This window comes from Gobio gobio (assembly GCF_949357685.1).
Source record: "Gobio gobio genome assembly, chromosome: 5".
In the NCBI taxonomy this organism is placed as follows: domain Eukaryota; kingdom Metazoa; phylum Chordata; class Actinopteri; order Cypriniformes; family Gobionidae; genus Gobio; species Gobio gobio.
The window spans coordinates 59,260,497-59,273,537 of NC_137101.1; the positions used below are offsets into that span (position 1 = coordinate 59,260,497).

Consider the following 13,041-nt stretch of genomic DNA (forward strand, 5'->3'; position numbering starts at 1 on the left):
CGGACTCGGTGTGACTGGGACCTGTGTTTATTCAGAACTCTCAGATACAAACACAATAAACTCGCGCTGACTGACAGCGCTCTCATAACTCAGTAGTTACTATAAATAATTTTGTTAGCAATCGCTCCGTCTCTGGTACATTAGTGATGTCCGGTTCGCAAACGATCTTTCTTTTGAACCAGTTCTTTTTAGTGAACCGAATCAGTTCATCAAATCGGACTGAATCGTTCTAAACGGTTCGCGTCTCCAGTCAGCGCTGATCCATAATTTACTAAAGTTACTAACTTTCTGACATGAGTGACAGTCCCTCCGACTAGAAATAGACTAATAACCTGAAGTATATGCTGTAACTACAACAGTTCAGACATGCTGAGAACTGATGTGAAGTGAACTCAGGTCCATCCGTCTCTCTGGCAGCAGCTCGTGCCTCGTAGACCAAGTTAAACCACGCCCCCTCCGCTCATTTAAAATGCAAAGATGTCAGCCAATCACAACAGTGGGTGTTTTTACTGAAGTCTCACAGCAGACACGCCTCTTGAAGCAGGGCATTCAGCCACAGGGCAAACAGCAGTATATAAAAAATGCCTTTTATTTCTAAATTATGACATTTTATGATGTAAAAGTCATACTAACAATATAAGTACACCTCAGGAAACATTATAAAATAATAGAAAAATGCCATGCCATGGGACCTTTAATGAGTCTTCTTGACTCCACTTGACAACATGTTTATGTGTGCATTCACTAATGATGAATCCAATAATGCAGTTCAACGTTCATATTTCACTCATGTGACTTTTATTTATAATCTTTCAATGACATTGCAGCATTTGTCAGAAAGACAGAAGGGTGTAATAGAGCTGTTTGTGAATGTGAAACTCTGCAAAAAAGTTTCAAAGAAGAATTTCATATTCACAAAGGTGTGCCTTGAGACAAATAAAAAGAACTAAAGCAAAGCAGATGGTCAGGTGCGGGAGTTCATGTGTACAAGACAAAAAAATAAAACGACAAAAAAGTCCAAATTATAAAGAGGCGTCAAATGCATGAAGGTGGACAATCACACATTCAGCTGCGGCTTAATAACGTAGCCTTAATTTCACACAGCTATGGATTTTCTGGTGCCATTTTAAACCGCCGAGCCATTTAAATCTCTTTCCACACAACGAACACAAATGTAGTCTCACATCTGCATGACTTTTCAGGTGTATCTGTAAGTGTGATTGCAAAAGAAATGTTTTATTAGACTGATCACAATTAAATCGCCTTCCTCCGGATTGAATGCGCTGAACATTTTTGATATTGCTCCTTTCCACTCTCAGAGCACTGCAGTTTCCTTCCACATGTTAGCAAGTGACATTTCAGGTTCCTTTTATATGTGAAACTCTTCTCACACTGAAGGCACGTGAACAGCTTCTCTCCAGTGTGAACTCTCATGTGGGAATTGAGGTGAACTTTCTGATTGAAACTCATTCCACACTGATCACATATGAACGGCTTCTCTCCAGTGTGAATTAACATGTGTTTATTAAGATTATGTTTATGAATGAAGCTCTTTCCACACTGTTGACATGTGAAAGGCTTCTCCCCAGTGTGAATTAACAGGTGTCTTTTAAGAATGCATTTTTGATTGAAACTCTTTCCACAATGAGAGCAGGTGAAGTCCCTGTTAGATTTGGTCTCCTGAACTAATTCTCGTGATGAAGTCGTTTTAGTCTGTGTGGATTTTTCTAAATCCGTGAAATCTGGTCTCTTATTTTGATCTTTCTCTTCAATTTCCTTCAGTTCTTCATTCTGTTCTTTCAGTGCCATCAGATCTAAAGTGAAAAAAGACAAATAAAAGTTAATGACAAGTTTAATGGCTCAGAGCAACAGACATCTTATTACAGACAGACAAGTTTTAATGCATCAAAACCAACATTATGCAACAAAACTGGGTTAATATAGACCAGTCCTGAAGCTGACATTCAGGTCAAAAATATTAGAAAACATTAGAGAGTCCTCTTCACTATGCAATGGTACTTGTAAACTATTTCAATCAGGATTTACACGCCAATGACAGCATCATTTATTAAAGTGATACATGACCTGCTTTTGGCATCTAATCATGGGTACATCTTTTGTCTAGTACTATTAGCTCTATTGACAACATAGATCAAGTCATTCTTTTGGATATCTTGAGAATTATGTTGTCATTTGTCGATAAGCATCAACACGGTTTAGGTCAAATCTATCCAACTGCTAATACTTTGTGTAGACAAATAGATGTTCCATCAAACACAAGTATGGTGTGCAACATGGCTCCGTCTTAGGTCCTCTGCTTTTCTCCTAATATATGCTGTCCCTGAGTGACATTATCATTAGAGTTCTCGGTAACACTTTATTTTGATAGTCCACTTTAGACATTCTACTAACTATAAGTAACTTTGCAACTACATGTCAACTAACTGTCATTAGAGTATTTGTAGACTGTCTGATTAATATTTACTAAAACTTTATTTTGTTGGTCCCCCAACAGACATTCTACTGACTGTAAGTAACTTGGCAAATACAATTCAACTTATTTTACTAACCCGAACCCTAACACCTAACCATAACCTACCAGTCTACTCACAGTCAACTAATACTCTATTGACATGTAGTTGCAAAGTTACTTATAGTTAGTAGAATGTTTAAAGTGGACTATCAAAATAAAGTGTAACCGAGTTCTCTTATGTTTTGTCAATGAAATAAGGTTTTACATTTCCTCAACATTATGAAACTGCACAACTGTCCGAATTAGCAGAGCTTTTTTGCGGCTAGATCAACCAACTGATAATATCGTCAAATCAGTAGTGAATAACGCTTTAATATAATTGCTGTGGATCCCAGAGTTTGCTGGTGTAAGGACTCTCACCTGTGTGACGATTCATGTGTGCATCACGGGTTACTTTATGTTTGAATTTCTCTCCACACTGAGCACATGCGAACGGCTTCTCTCCAGTGTGATTTCTCATGTGGACATTAAGGCTTTCTTTAAATTTGAAACACTCTCCACACTGATCACATTTGAATGGCTTCTCTCCGGTGTGAGTTCTCATGTGGGATTTAAGGCCTGCTTTCTGAGTAAACCTCTTTCCACACTGATCACATGTGAAAGGTTTCTCCCCAGTGTGAATTTTCACATGCTTTTCAAGGTTTCCTTTTAGGTTGAAACTCTTTCCACAGTGAGAGCAGGTGAAGTCCCTGTTAGATTTGGTCTTCTGAACTATTTTTCGTGATGACGTTGTTTCAGTCTGTATGGATTTTTCTACATCCATGAAAACTTGTCTCTTATTTTGATCTTTCTCTTCTATTTCCTTCAGTTCTTGATTCTGTTCTTTCAGTGCCATCAGATCTAAAGTGAAAAAAGAGTTAATGACAGTTTAATGGCTCAGAGCAACAGACATCTTATTACAGACAGACAATATTAAGTATTAATACATCAAAACCAACATTATGCAACAAAATTGGGTTAATATAGACCAGGGTTGCCAACTGTCCCGTATTAGCCGGGACGTCCTGTATATCGGGCCTAATTGATTTGTCCCGTACGCTGATCCAACCACTTCTGAAGTGGTTGGATCAGCGTACGGGAGAAATCAATTATAATTATATTATATAACCACACAAATACCATATAGTTAAACTATGGATTTGAAGCTAAACAATGATTAATTTGTGGTTACCATTGAATAACTACAATAACCCTGGTATTTATTTATTATTATTTTTGTTTGTTTTATTCAATGTAAACCATGGTTAATATATGTAATTGTAGATATATTCACTATGCATGTGTTCATAGCACTCAGCTGTTTGAAGGACAGCATTGGGCAGGATGTGTGTTTTGTCAATTTGGGGGGGGGGGGTATTTTTATCTGATTAATCGGAAAAATAATTGGCCAACTAATCAATTATCAAAATAATCGTTAGTTGCAGCCCTAGAGTGGAGACTGTACATGTTTTTTGTCTTCACAGCTTGCTGGGTGCAAAATAAAGCAGAAGGGGCGTAAAGAGGGGGATATTGGCCACTGAGGACATTCATAAGACATTCTTCAAAAATATCACTCATTTCTGTAGAGATGGACATTTAAACGAAGATCAAATAAGTGAGTTCAGCTTTGAGAATGAAACCAACCTGTTTGTGTCTCAGTTTCTTCATGTTTCAAATTGAATACATTTTCAATCTTCAGGTCTTCACTCTCCTCTTTTATAAACGCCATCGTTGTTTGTGTCTCAATTTCTTCTTGTTTCAAACTGAATACATTTTCAATCTTCAGGTCTTCACTCTCCTTGTTCGTTGTTTGTTCCTCTGTATCTTCATGTTTCAAACTGAATACATTTTCAATCTTCAGGTCTTCACTCTCGTTGTTCGTTGTTTGTTCCTCTGTATCTTCATGTTTCAAACTGAATACATTTTCAATCTTCAGGTCTTCACTCTCCTCTTTTATAGATGCCATCTTTATAATAGTGTCACAGATCTCAGTCGCTTCACCAGGAGTTGTTCCTGTGTGTTTAAGATTAGAATAATTAACAGAAAGAAAAAGAGTCAAAACAGAGATGTTCACAAGTCCTAAGTCTAAGTCAAGTCTCAAGTCCCTAAGGTCCAAGTCCAAGTCAAGTCTCAAGTTGCTAAGGTCCAAGTCCAAGTCAAGTCTCAAGTCGCTAAGGTCCAAGTCAAGTCTCAAGTTTTGGACGTAGAGTCCAAGTCAAGTCTCAAGTCAAGTCGAGTCTCAAGTCAAGTCTCAAGTCTTGGACGTAGAATCCAAGTCAAGTCTCAAGTCTTTGTTTTAGCAATAATCTTTCCACTAGTTATTGTAGGAGTGTATGAGGCTAAATCAATCTCAATTAGAGCGGCCGAGTCAGTAGCCATTTTCAAGAAACATCTAAAAACACATCTTTTCCCGCAGCACCTGACCAATCAATAATAGCACTTATCACCCTATTCCTTTTCTGTTTGTCAATAAAAAAAAGTTCTATGTGTTCTGTTCTAGATTAATTGAGACTTGTTACAGCACTTGCATACTGTTGCCCTTGACTGTCCTAGTTGCTTCTATTGCACTCATTTGTAAGTCGCTTTGGATAAAAGCGTCTGCTAAATGTAAATATTAAAACTGATTACTTCAATAGAATGTCTTAATTTTTTTTCAAAATTGTCTAATAAAGCACACAAGGTGTTACTCAAATCATTACTTTTTTATACATAGACAATAAAAAAGAACAATTACTTTTAGACTATTACATCTGATCCATTTAATTTAAACTAAAATGCAGATCTATATAGTCCAACAAGACATACAAATATATTTTCATATTTATGAGAAATACGGTAAACAAAAATATTTGTTTCATTTTAAATTTTCATAGAATTTCGATTTAAAGATAAAACATCAATAGTCTGATGAAGTTCGATGTTGTAGTACTAGCGTCTTCGACGTTTATGCCACATGTTTTACATACAGCATTCCGTTTGTTGCAATTATACTGAAGATTTTTGAAACCAAATGTTATGATGGAGGACAGTTTAGTTCGGGGGTTCTCAAATTTGGTCCTCGAGGCCCACTGTCCTACAGAGTTTAGCTCCAACCTTGATCAAACTCACCTGCCTGTAGTAATCCTGAAGAGTTTAATTGGCTGGTTCAGGTGTGTTTGATTAGGGTTGGAGCTAAACTACAGGACATTGGGCCTCGAGGACCAGGGTTGAGAATGCATGGTTTAGTTCAGGGGTGTCCAATCCTGCTCCTGGAGGGCCACTGTCCTGCAGAGTTTAGCTCCAACCCCAATTAAACACACCTGTACCTGCTAATCAAGGTCTTATTAGGCATATTAGAAACTTCCAGACAGGTGTTGAGGCAAGTAAGAGCTAAACTCTGCAGGGCAGTGGCCCTCCAGGACCGACTTTGGACAGCCCTGGTTTAGTTGATGCAATTATGTTGAAGCAAAGAACTCTTAGCAGTTTGTTCCAGGAGCGATTCTTTTCAATCATTCATGTCTGAATCTGTCTCTACGATTCACACAGTTAGTGTGTTTCATTCAAAATGATCACCCCTAATCCCTTTGAAGACATACCACTCATTGTGAGAGTTTTCGGGGCTAAAATGTGTTGCGCTCAAAAATAATGGTCACTTCGAATTGAATAATTTTTTTAAAAAATCCAGTTTGAAGCAATCTTACAGCATGAATTACACTCCCTTCAAAGTGCCCTACAGAGGGCGATTAAAACGCTTGGAACGCAGAGACAGCACACCATGAGAAAAAACAACAACATGCCATGTATTTCAAGCTATGCGTGTATTTTTTGAACTTAGAAAATAGACCGAAAGCAAGCATCTGACAGCTGTGTAATACCACAGTGCAGCTTCTCTTTGGATTAATTTAAATGACACGATCGAATATTAATCACAAGGTAAGACTGGCTATATTGTTATTGTTCATTTGTATAATAGCACTTTTACAATATGAGTGATAAACGCGTACCTTCAGATGCGTGATAATCTATATTAGGACTGGGCAAAAAAATATATTTTTCGATTATTCGTTTTTTTAAATGTGGTCGATTCAAAATCGATTCTCAAAGGCCACGAGACCATTTTTTTCATATTTATTTCTGCAAACATTGAACATAAGATTAACATAAATCGAATTACTAGTCTTCTCGACTAGATGTCACCCTCTTATTTGACGTTTGTAATGCTGAGGTGAAATGCTACAAATCTGCGGAACCATTTGATGAGACATCACCCAGATGTTGCAACACCCCTACAGCCGAGCACACAACCGCTAAAAATAGATCACATACATGCGAATGCTTGCCTTGCATTATGATCATCTATTAAACTTGAGCGTTCACTTAAAGGGATAGTTCACCCAAAAATGAAAATAATGTCATTAATTACTCACCCTCATGTCGTTCCACACCTGTAAGACCTCTGTTCATCTTCGGAACACAAATTAAGATATTCGTGTTGAAATCCGTTGAAATTCATTCAGCGTTTAGCGACTATATAAAACTTGTTTTAATCGATATGGATTCTAATTCCTGGTAAATGAAACATGACTGGTCATTATTTTCAACAGAAATGGCCGTGATAGACTACAGCACTCAACGCTGTAAAATCATGCACTCACATGACCCAAATAAAATAAGCAGATCACTCAAAAACAACATTAACGTTATCTCTTCTTTATCTCTCCCCAGAGTAAAATGTTACTGTAAAGCCTAGTGGAAGTCGATGCGCATATTGTGTTAATATTTACCAGAAATCGCTGCAAATATAGTGAAACTGCTGTCGGTCCTGCTTAATCCTATTCAAACAGATTGACATTGCGGAGTTGTTTGGAACTATTGAGAGCTCCATGAACCACGTGGCGGCGAGATCAAAGTGACGCAACTCTCTTTTTCTATGGCTCTGGGCGGTTTGACACGCGATCCAAATCATGATTCGACTCGCTGATACGATACGCTCCAAAGCTTCATGAAGCAGTGTTTTGAAATCGGTTATCACAATATAAGTCGTTATTTAATTTTTTGAGGCGCACCAAAAATATTCTCCTCAATTTATAATATTAATGTTGAACCACTGTACTCACTTGAACTGATTTAAATATGTTTTTAGTACATTAATGGATCTTGAAAGTGTAAATGTCATTGCTGGCTATGGAGGCCTCACTGAGCCTACGGATTTCAACAAAAATATCTTAACTTGTGTTCTGAAGATGAACGGAGGTCTTACAGGTGTGGAATGGCATGAGGGTGAGTAATAAATTACATTATTTTCATTTTTGGGTGAACTAACCCTTTAAGCACGTGCATTAGCCATTATAGACATATTCAAATCAACTGAGTCAATAGACCAATTTACAGCCTTAACTGCGCATGTCGGTTGCAAAAGATGATCTGGAAAGTGTTATAATGTATGAAACACATTGGTTTAAATCATGCTTTAGGCTATACATATAACAACAGTTGAATGATCTCAGCATATAAGCAGTTCAATTTGATTAAATGTTTGATAAAATTGCTGACACTGAATGGAAATAATGAAAATTTGAAGGAAATTTGAGAAAGTTTAAAGGTCCCATGGCATGGCATTTTTCTATTATTTTATAATGTTTCCTGAGGTGTACTTATATTGTTAGTATGACTTTTACATCATAAAATGTCATAATTTAGAAATAAAAGGCATTTTTTCTATACTGCTGTTTGCCCTGTGGCTGAAGGCCCTGCTTCAAGAGGCGTGTCTGCTGTGAGACTTCAGTAAAAACGCCCACTGTTGTGATTGGCTGACATCTTTGCATTTTAAATGAGCGGAGGGGGCGTGGTTTAACGAGGTCTACGAGGCACGAGCTGCTGCCAGAGAGACGGATGGACCGGAGTTCACTTCACATCAGTTCTGTCAGTCTCAGTTCAGTGAACTGTTGTAGTTACAGCATATACTTCAGGTTATTAGTTTATTTCTAGTCGGAGGGACTGTCACTCATGTCAGAAAGTTAGTAACTTTAGTAAATTATGGATCAGCGCTGACTGGAGACGCGAACCGTTTAGAACGATTCAGACCGATTTGGTGAACTGATTCGGTTCACTAAAAAGAACTGGTTCAAAAGAATGATTCGTTCGCGAACCGGACATCACGGAGAAGGACCTCAGCGAATGCGATTGCTAACAAAGTTATTTATAGTAACTACTGAGTTATGAGAGCGCTGTCAGTCAGCGCGAGTTTATTGTGTTTGTATCTGAGAGTTCTGAATAAACACGAGTCCCAGTCATGCCGAGTCCGTCTTCATCATTATTACCAACTTTGTAACACATGCAAAGTACCATTACAGCTGTCGAGATGAACGAGTTAAAAGTAAGTGTTGATAATAGCATTATTTTTCAAATAAAATAAAAGCGTCAGTGACGCACGTTGAGTACACAGCGCAAACAAAGACACAACAGCAGTAATCGAATGTAATCCAGTTTATTGTGGGGAAAGCTGGCTAGCCCGGATACCCTCACGCTTACCCCCCTTCTGCTTAATCTCGCGCCGCGTTTGGTGCCTCCGCTGTGGGCCAGATGCAGTACTGGGGGTCGGGGATGATGAAGGCCGACCGGTCAGCCCGAGCCTCGGCGTGTGTGAGGCCGATGTTGAGCAGAAACTCATGACTGTATGCACATTCTAGAACCGATAGATGCGACGAGGACGTACAAAAACACTGACTCACAAGATAGAAAACACGAAAACACCGTTCTGTCTGGAGAGAGAGAAGCCGCATTGTGTGCACGAATAATAAATAATTAGCTACACATCAGAAATCACTGATCACAGATCAGAAGGAACTGAAAAAAGACTTCTGTTTTCATTTGTACATCCAAACACTGAGAAACTGCCAGCGTTCACTCGTTCACAAACAATGATCTCTCGAGCGTTTGCATGGGCGTGCCAGATTCTCTGGGCGGAGGAAAGGGAGGAAACCGTTCCTGCTTGGACGTCAAACCAGGAGACTTCAGGATTGGCTAGTCTGGCCTGTCATTTTCTCAAAGGCAGAGAAAGACAGCCAGAACTCGGCTTTACACCGATCAACATTTCTATCCACTTGGGGACAATATTCAGGCTAGGGGAACTCATATTAATGTTGAACCTCATAAAATGAAAATTTCATGCCATGGGACCTTTAAGATATTTTTATTTTCAAAATGTAGGCTATAGGCTATCTTTCTATCTTTATAGCCTACATTTTCCATCAGTGAAACAATACTACAGCCTGTAAAACGTTTAAATACATATCAGTAAATAATGGTAATATAAATTATATAAGAAAGTTAAATATTTTTATTCTATAAGAAGGTTTTATATTTCCCCACAGAAGTGCTCATATACTGCTTTGCGCGGAAAGGGATGTACACAAGCAGGAAAGAGAGCATTGCTTTTCTAATATCTTCATGTTTTCTCCTGTTGTTTAATTGTATTCAAAGGTGTGAAGAATGAAATTATCTTCTGCAGGGTCGAGAACTTTAGGTTTTGTTTGATTATGCGCTGCGAGAGAAAGCCAAACCAAAAATATCTGGCATGTATGAAATGTGCTATACACATAAACTTGACGCAAGTCTAATAACAAGCACAAACTGTGATAAATAGTTTGAAGTAAAAAATGTATCTGTCCTAGCACTGTTTTCTACTTTAACACAGTAAATGATGCAAACTCCTAATTAAAAGCAAACAAGGAAGAAACGTGTATAATCCCCTGTGAGAGACGTAAATGAAGATTTTAGAAAATAAATAAGAGATTCCATGTCCAGTAGAGTAAAATGGAGTAAGCCTATTGTTAAATTCGTGGAAAATCGGGTGACCAGATCACAAAACGCAGGCAAAGCTTAAATTTGGCTCACCTCACAAGCTCTCTCTCGTTCGGCATGAATATAATATGTTTCCACGGCTGCGATATAACATTTAATTGCAAACCTAATATTTATTTTGGAAATAAATGTTTGTGCTTCACTCGTGTCATAATATTCACGTAAAACAGCTTCACATACAAAAAAAAGTGTTTTGACCGACCAGCGCCGGTGATACTCAGCCCAAACTATTGTAATATGCGGACAACATTTTGAAAATAACATCTAAAAATCTATAAACTATATCTTTTTAAATCTAACGATTTTGTACCGTATCCATGTAATTTTCTATACGCAAACGCTATCTCCCTCTGGTTTTCTGCAACCTAGCTGCACACATGACAGGTGGAAAAATCGCAAGAAAACTAAAAATTGCTCAAATTAACCAATATCCTTTTTATGTTTTAGAATAACTATATCAAAAAATCCATTAAAAAAAGCTAAATTGTATAAATACTTCTAGGATAATTTTTTTTTTTAATAAAGTTGAATCAAAATTGTATTGTATTTAACATATTTGTATGCATTTGAAATATAGAGATGTGTCCTGTTTTAATGTACCCGAGTGCACCTAAAATAAAAAGAGTTAAATATACAGGTTTGTGGCTCGTCATTAAATCTATATTCATGGAGTTGAATCGAGATCGAATCTATTTGAGAGCTTGTGAATCGTAATCGAATCGGAACATCTGGATCGATACCCAGACTTAATCTATATTATTAATAATACTAATGGTAAATAATGTGTGTTTAGAGATTAATTCTATTTGCTGCTGCAGCGCATATTGATGAATAAATGATGAATAATTATTTAAAAATTTGGTGTTTGAAGCGGTCATGTGGGTTTGTAAAGAAGAGAGAACATAACTGGGAATGCCTTTCATACCAAAATCACAAGACTCTGTCTTCAAGTCCAAGTCAAGTCTCAAGTCCTTTTTTTGTGCAACTGGAGTCCAAGTTGCTGACTCGAGTTTCCATCTCTGCAAAATAGTACTACAAACTAATAAAAGAACACAAATTATACAGACACCATATTATTTAATGACTGTAGAAATCGAGACAGAAATTGAAATAGAGCACGTTGAATCAGTGAATCGTTCCCAAAAAGCTTGTTCCCAAAAAATTCTCTCATCTCTACTCGACTAAATTCATGTTTATATGATGAACTGATTCACGATATAGAGATGCTTATTCTGTTACTCCTGTGTTTTCATTGCGTTACTTTCCCCACACAACGTTAATAAGTGTTAGATAAAGCAATGCAATGTTACATTTAATAATAAATCATTCAATCTGCGTTGCCTGTAAAACTTTGAAGCTGGTTTCTATAGTTTTAAACACTTTAAAAGCTTAAAACACAAACCTTTCTTCAGCAGAATCACAACAGATGCAGGATTGTGGCGCAGCCTTATGACATCACACCACCAGACCATAATAAAAGTCCAGTGCACACTCTACAGTCTACAATCACAGAAGTGCACATATGCAAATAATAAAAGAGATGAGAGAAATTCAGAGTTCAATGTATTGGTGTAATAAATATTTAAATACTTGTTCAAGGATGTGCTTAACATATTAGGAAACTAGTTAAGACTGAGACTTTGTCTAAAAGTTAAAACTGTATTGTTTGAGGAAGAAAGAAACTATTTACAAGGTGTGTGTGTGTGTGTGTGTGTGTGTGTGTCAATCTAAAATGTTTAAAACATGACGATTAATGATTTTAGATGTAGAGTAGATTTATTTTCTTAATAATAAATATATAATATAAAATCTCAATACATTTTTCAACAGTTATTGACGTCATTTGGTTCACTTTTTTTCCTATTTTAAAGCCATAAACTGATAAATGATGGTAAACATGATGCCATGAGAAAAAGAAGCTCATGTTTGAGGGTTGAAGGCCGTATGGGTTCAGAATAGTGTAAGAGTTACAGGGAAGAGAAAAAAAAATCGTTGAATAAAGTTATTATTTTTATTTGTTTGTGAACAAAAAGTATTATCGTCGCTTCATCAAAAATATCTTCATTTGTGTTCCGAAGATGAACAAATGTCTTACAGGTTTGGAACGACATGAGGGTGAGGAATTAATGACAGAAATTTCATTTATGGGTGGACTAACCCATTCAGCATTGCTCAAGTGAGTAAATTTACAGTCTGTATGATCGCTGTAAAGAAAACCTGACCTTCGATCAAGTCTCGGCAGGTTTGTTATTAACTTTAATATCAGCGAACAACAGTATGTGGTGTGATGACATCACCATTTCACAAAATATACGGATTGGCTGTACACAAGAAAACGCAAGGGATGCCGGTTTCAGATTTATCCACTCTGGGACCAGGTTTAAAAAAATATCAGTTTCAGGCTCCTAAAACGGCGGATCCGTGTGGACGAAACGCCGACAAATCCAAATTTTTTACGTATACAGCTAAACACGTCTCCGTGTGGACGGGGCCTAAATTGCCAAAAGTATTGGGACGCCAGGTGTATAAATCAAGCACTAGGCATGCAGACGCTTCTACAAACATTTGTGATTTTTTTTCTTATTTTATTTTTGCCTAAAACATACAGAACCAGAGTAGCAGGTAGCGATGAGCAGACCGAGGCTTCCTGAAATAGTTGAAGCAAATGTGCCATATTGTGTCGAAGC

The 13,041-nt window shown here is 37.3% G+C and overlaps 1 protein-coding gene across 1 annotated transcript; it reads right to left on the reverse strand.

Moving 5' to 3' along the window:
* Window positions 1–771: 771 nt before the first annotated feature.
* LOC307127079 (uncharacterized protein) lies at window positions 772–11,820 on the reverse strand. The gene is made up of 5 exons (XM_079818067.1): window positions 11,757–11,820; window positions 11,280–11,393; window positions 4,157–4,525; window positions 2,894–3,373; window positions 772–1,814 (listed from the first exon to the last, which is right to left on the reverse strand). Exons 3-5 carry the CDS (start codon window positions 4,476–4,478, stop codon window positions 1,255–1,257), a joined length of 1,362 nt encoding a protein of 453 aa, XP_079674193.1. The 5' UTR covers window positions 4,479–4,525; window positions 11,280–11,393; window positions 11,757–11,820; the 3' UTR covers window positions 772–1,254.
* Window positions 11,821–13,041: the final 1,221 nt, after the last annotated feature.